This window comes from Alosa pseudoharengus, unplaced genomic scaffold, assembly GCF_046254945.1.
Source record: "Alosa pseudoharengus isolate Yale_2024_CS ecotype anadromous, Long Island Sound unplaced genomic scaffold, YU_APseudo_1.1 YU_APseudo_1.1_scf_13, whole genome shotgun sequence".
Lineage (NCBI taxonomy): Eukaryota > Metazoa > Chordata > Actinopteri > Clupeiformes > Clupeidae > Alosa > Alosa pseudoharengus.
The window spans coordinates 17518165-17524156 of record NW_027468598.1 but is presented as its reverse complement, the minus strand read 5'-3'; the positions used below and the strand labels follow the sequence as shown (position 1 = coordinate 17524156).

General features: G+C 47.2%; 1 protein-coding gene across 1 annotated transcript; it reads left to right on the top strand.

Annotated features, from left to right (window-relative positions):
- The first annotated feature begins 943 nt into the window (after positions 1-943).
- fzd4 (frizzled class receptor 4) lies at positions 944-5708 on the top strand. The gene is made up of 2 exons (XM_076282345.1): positions 944-1547; positions 2804-5708. Exons 1-2 carry the CDS (start codon positions 1290-1292, stop codon positions 4136-4138), a joined length of 1593 nt encoding a protein of 530 aa, XP_076138460.1. The 5' UTR covers positions 944-1289; the 3' UTR covers positions 4139-5708.
- The last annotated feature ends 284 nt before the right edge of the window (positions 5709-5992 follow it).

The following is a 5992-nucleotide window of genomic DNA, read 5'->3' as shown; positions in this document are numbered from 1 at the left end:
GACCATCATTGCACACAGTCATTAACTACCTTGTCTGTGGGGGTTTTACTAACAGTGGGGACTTATCTAACTTAGGGGTGGGACCAGAAGAGACCAGTTGGCCACTCGTGCATGACAGCAGTGAGAGGCAGTGATGGTCACATTCCCGTAAACTCACAGCCTGTGAATTTAGAGCGTGACTCACCTTACGATGTCTCCGAACTGGGAAACGGACAAGGTTGCGCGAATTTAGCCTAGAGGAGTCCCACCCGGCCGCGCCCTCTTCCGGACCGTTTCACCGTTCCAGCACCGGAGTTTCGTTGATTTAACCACCCGGGCGTCTGTGGTATGCAAAAACCTGGTCAGTTATCACTAGGAGGGTGGGCATGAGGTCAATGAAATGTAAACACAAACACAGCAACAGCATTTCAGCTGGAAGCCATCATTTTATTTCCCTCACAGCTGTTGCGAGCATTTATAAGCTAATTATCCAATTAATATTAATAACACGCGACTGAATAGCTCTTTCCCAGACAAACTGTCTGATTTTGAAAGGCGGCTAAGCGCTTAATTTGTTATATGTAAAGGGACGAAGAGTCTTAAACTGGACGGTCAGCCGTGAGCTGCTCTAAATGCTCTTTGTAACCATGGTGCATGACTTCAAATTAAATTGTCGTAGAAGTAGATTAATGCCCTCCACTGACACTAAAAATAAAAGGTAAACATGCCCATATTTCGAATAAGTGCTGGTTTTCAAGTCGCCACAGACCTCGCACCGGTCTGCAACCGATGCTGGGCCAGCGCTAGAGCAGAGAGCTAAATCTGTTTTGAGCCACTAAGGTACCGCCCTTATTCGATCGCACTGCATCCCATTGGTGGATCGGCGACGTGAGAAACCAACACGGCTCCCTCTTTACCAAACTAGGCTGCGGAGGCTGTCCAGAAACCGCGTTCACTGCCCAGCCGCAACGATCAGCGTCACCGGAGAGTGCGGGACCAGAGGTCTCAGCAAAACGAAGACACACTAGAGGAACCGCACTGGTCTGCTTGTTACGTTTTGCAAAGGGGGACATCTATTTTTTTAAGGACGATGCATCTCGTTCAACTTAGTTAACTGCATTATCGAATGAGGACATTGATTATTCACTTAATTGTGGGAAAAAACTGACAGAGGGCGTGCAAGTCAACTTACTTTTTGTGGTCAGTTCCCCACCCAGCGGCTCGGGTTAATTTCTTGAAAACACTGCGAAGCGAATTTAGTCGGAATCTAAGAGACATATCTTACAAGGGGATTTAAAACAAACGCAATCATGCGGTGGAATTCTTGTTTGGATATTGTGGTGTTTTTGTCCATGTCTGTGCTTCTTAGCCAGCTGGGAGTTGCACACACATTTGGGGATGAAGAAGAAATGACCTGCGATCCCATCCGGATCTCTATGTGTCAGGACTTGGGATACAATGTAACGAAGATGCCCAATTTGGTCGGCAATGTGCTCCAGTCCGACGCAGAACTGCAACTCACCACTTTCAGCCCACTGATACAGTACGGGTGTTCGAGTCAACTAAAGGTTAGCAAGACATACTTGTTCAGCCAGGCTACTGAAACTCTCTATTCCGCCAGTTTGCTGCTCTCTGCGAGCTCTGACCACATGACATTAACCTACACAACTGCAAATTTACATTAGGATTATCGTGTTACGCGGATGTTGCCGTGTGTAGGCTACACTGGTCACTTTCGAACAAGTCAGCGATTTGTACGCTTAGCTCAACACAGGTAAAGGGGATACGCTCAACATTTGTTAGTCAAACTAAATGCTGGCAATCTCTCTGCGCCATCTCAGACTATCGTAAGTGCCGACAGCCGAGAACAAAAAACGTGTGGTTAATTTAGTAAGAGAGATCACGTTTATTTACCACGTATTGTTAATATCACGGTAGTCTAAATAGACAGCTGATTATTTAGGTGTTTGTTTCAGTGGAGCGTTAGGACGTCTAACTGCTGAAATACCACTATCACTACATAGCAAAAGCTAAAATTGTCCTAGACCTCATTGTGTCTGAACAGTAGTAGCTTAGAGTCGCCGACAACCAAGATTGTGTTATAATGTCCTTTTAGTGGTTGCGAGTAAGCGCATTTGTGACCGCAGCGAAAATCTGACATTTCCCTCCACAAGCAGAAAACAAAAAAGATCCCACCCATCGAGAGCTTTCAAACATCACAGAGCCCAATGTGGACTGCTTTTCATCAGAAAGCCCATTCATAAGTTTCTATAACAAAAACATATTTTGCCCTGCTTTGTGATTTATTGATTAGGCTATGTGTAATGTTATCGACAAGACGGTGCTATTTTATTTTTATTTTTCTCAGTATGAATTTGTAACATTTACATCAAGTTAATCAAACTACAATATTTTCAAAATTCTGACAAGCGCATATACATCTCAGATGTTTTTCTTTATGCACACTGAAAACAAAATGTTTACTGTTTTCAGTGTGCATCAAATCCTTTACTTTGTGTAGGTTAACCGTTCATCATTTATTGTAGACAATTGCAAAAATGTGTATGGACACTTGACTCAGTCGAATCTCTAGCGCTAACTCAAGAACATCTCACTATTATTTTACATTTACAAGCTTACAACCAAATACCCAGTAGCACCATTGTCATCCCATTGCTCTCCATAAGTTAAATGTGCTTTTGTTGCTTTAGGGCTTTAGTTTACTGTGTTAGCTTTTGTATGGTAATTAATTGCACTGCATTATATGGTATTTAATCTCTCACACACCTTTTCCCTTTCATTGTTTCTCCCTTTCTCCCATCAGTTTTTCCTGTGCTCGGTCTACGTCCCTATGTGCACAGATAAAGTCCCCATCCCTATCGGCCCCTGCGGCAGCATGTGCCTGTCCGTCAAGCGCAAGTGCCTGCCAGTGCTGAAAGAGTTCGGCTTCGTGTGGCCCGAGGTGCTCAACTGCAGCCTGTTTCCGCCCCAGAACGACCAGAACCACATGTGCATGGAGGGTCCGGCGGAGGACGACGGGCCGTACCACACCATCCGCACCCACCCGCCCATGGAGGAGGAGTGCCAGACACTGGGCTCGGCCCCCGACCAGTACGCCTGGGTCAAGCGAAGCCACAGTTGCGCCCTCCAGTGCGGCTACGACGCCGGGCTGTACAGGCGGCAGGCCAAGGTGTTCACGGACGTGTGGATGGCGGCGTGGGCCGTGCTCTGCTTCGTCTCGACCACCTTCACCGTGCTCACCTTCCTGGTGGACTCGTCGCGCTTCTCCTACCCGGAGCGGCCCATCATCTTCCTGAGCATGTGCTACAACATCTACAGCGTGGCGTTCATGGTGCGGCTGACGGTGGGCCGCGAGCGCATCTCCTGCGACCTGGAGGAGGCAGCCGTGCCCATTCTGGTCCAGGAGGGCCTCAAGAACACGGGCTGCGCCATCGTCTTCCTCCTCATGTACTTCTTCGGCATGGCCAGCTCCATCTGGTGGGTCATCCTCACACTCACCTGGTTCCTGGCCGCCGGGCTCAAGTGGGGCCACGAGGCCATCGAGATGCACAGCTCCTACTTCCACATCGCCGCTTGGGCCATCCCGGCCGTTAAGACCATCGTCATTCTTATCATGCGGCTGGTGGACGCCGACGACCTGACGGGCCTCTGTTACGTGGGCAACCAGCACCTGGACGCGCTGACCGGGTTCGTGGTGGCGCCGCTCTTCACCTACCTGGTCATCGGCACGCTTTTCATCGCGGCAGGCCTGGTGGCGCTCTTCAAGATCCGCTCCAACCTCCAGAAGGACGGCACCAAGACGGACAAGCTGGAGCGGCTCATGGTGAAGATCGGCGTCTTCTCGGTGCTCTACACGGTGCCGGCGTCCTGCGTCATCGCCTGCTACTTCTACGAGATCTCCAACTGGGCCGACTTCAAGCAGTCGGCGCGCGACTCCTACATGGCGGCCGAGATGCTGCGCATCTTCATGTCGCTGTTGGTGGGCATCACCTCGGGCATGTGGATCTGGTCGGCCAAGACGCTGCACACCTGGCAGAAGTGCTCCAACCGCCTGGTGACTTCGAGCAGGACAAAGAGGGGCAAGCGAGCGGGCAATGGCTGGGTCAAGCCGGTCAAGGGGAACGAGACGGTAGTGTGAGGACGGCAGAGACGCACGAAGAGAGAGAGAGAGAGAGAGAGAGATTAAATGAGAGAGAGAAGACAGGGGCCAAGACTGGGACCCAGAGGAACAAAACCCAAAATTAGACTGAGACACATGGACAGGTGGCGTGTCTCTCCTGGGAGATCAAGTGGTCGTGAGCGACTTAGATGCAAGACACAGGACTGAAGACTGAGTGCTCCTGGTTTAAATGCTCAGTCGCTGGCTCTACGGATTGTACAGATGTAACATACCCGGGAGGCTCTGGGAAGAATATTTCGGACTCTCTAGCTAAGAGAGCTGGACTGAGGAGGTGTCTGAGTGGAGATCACTCAGTCAGGGGATACCTAAGATAGCTCCTTGCGCTGTACTCGGGCTGACTGCTGAGAGGCTCACTGGCTGCAGCCAGAAAGCCAACAGTGCCCCCTTGTGGTCACTGTGTAGCATTGGTGACGGTGAAGCAGCAGAGGGAAACTGAGTATTCATGTAGCGGCATCCTTTTGGTTCTGATCCCCTGGCCTCTATGGTGTTGATTAAGGTGTTTTTGTGAGATTCTTTGTACACTGGATGGTCAAAGCGCTGAAGACTTGCAGATGACTATGCTAAATAAATCCAGTGCAGCCTAACTGAGAAGAGAAAAAAATGCACTATGAAATATTTTCTATGGAAATGGTTATTACAGTAGAAGTGCCTTGATCATGATTACTTTTGGTGTAGTCAGAAATGTCTGGTGCTACTTGTTTCAAACTGTGGTAATTGTTGTGACACAAAGGCACCTGGGAAATGTAGACCTTTCACTACTCTGCAAACAGGACGATTTTACCTCTTGTTTTGGTCACAGGAGTCACCCTGATGACTTTCATTGCTTCCTGAGATTCCCAGTTTAGACGGTGCTCTTGATAAACCCCTAACCCCATAAAGAATTATGAACTTTTGTTTTCTGTATTCTCCCATGTTAATTTATCATTTATAGTCTTCAGATAGTCTTACGGAAAAAGACGTGGAATCAGTCTCCACGGACATGGTCCCTGTAACACAGACCATCACAAACACACAAAACACTATTTGCAAACACAAATCATGGACATACACCCACACACTCTGAGAGAGGGTGGGCAAGGCAGCAGATCTTTAGAAGTTAGTGAATTCCCAACAAGTGTGACTGAAGCTAATGAGTTCTTTAAGCGTATGAGTATCTATATGAGTAAACAAACCAGATTTTGTTGTATGTTCAGCCGACCAACCTCCCACCTCCAAGTGGCTAGACAATCTACAGTGGCTTCCACTGCCTCTATGAAGTTATGAATGTAGAAGAAATTTATTTTTGCATTTCGAAAAAAAAAGTGCCTAGGACAACTATGCTGTTGGAAGACGCAAAGCCTGAGACACTAGACACTATGAAGTACTTTTTACAGTGGATTTGTAAAGGAACAGGTATTTTTGTTATTAATGTATTATAAAATGCTAATTTATCTTTGTACAAACTCCAAAATACTAAAAAGCAAGTTTGTTATTTAAGAATGTTTTTTGTATCAGAAGATGAGAAATTAAACTTTGGTGTTAAACCTGAGGTATTGTGTGTTTGTGCTTTCTGAGGTGTGTGTGTGTGTGTGTGTCCGTGTGAGATGCTTTGACGGCGAGTGATAGAGAATGAGGCCTATCAAAGATCTGGCATTTATAGTGACCTTTCAGAGTAGTGAAGAAGGTCACATTAAATAAAATAGAACTAATTAAAGCAACCCAATTTTTTTTTTAAATAAAAATTTAAAAATTTACTTTAAAATAATAGTCAAACTCATTCTGATTCTGGCTTATGATGCGGAGAATGAAGCCTCTGACATTGCCCAATAGTGC

Excerpts from the sequence above, each read along its gene's own strand:
- fzd4 (XM_076282345.1), top strand. The coding sequence starts at position 1,290 with ATGCGGTGGAATTCTTGTTTGGATATTGTGGTGTTTTTGTCCATGTCT. Across the intron at positions 1,548-2,803 it reads GGTGTTCGAGTCAACTAAAG|TTTTTCCTGTGCTCGGTCTA; the intron begins GTTAGCAAGACA and ends TTCTCCCATCAG.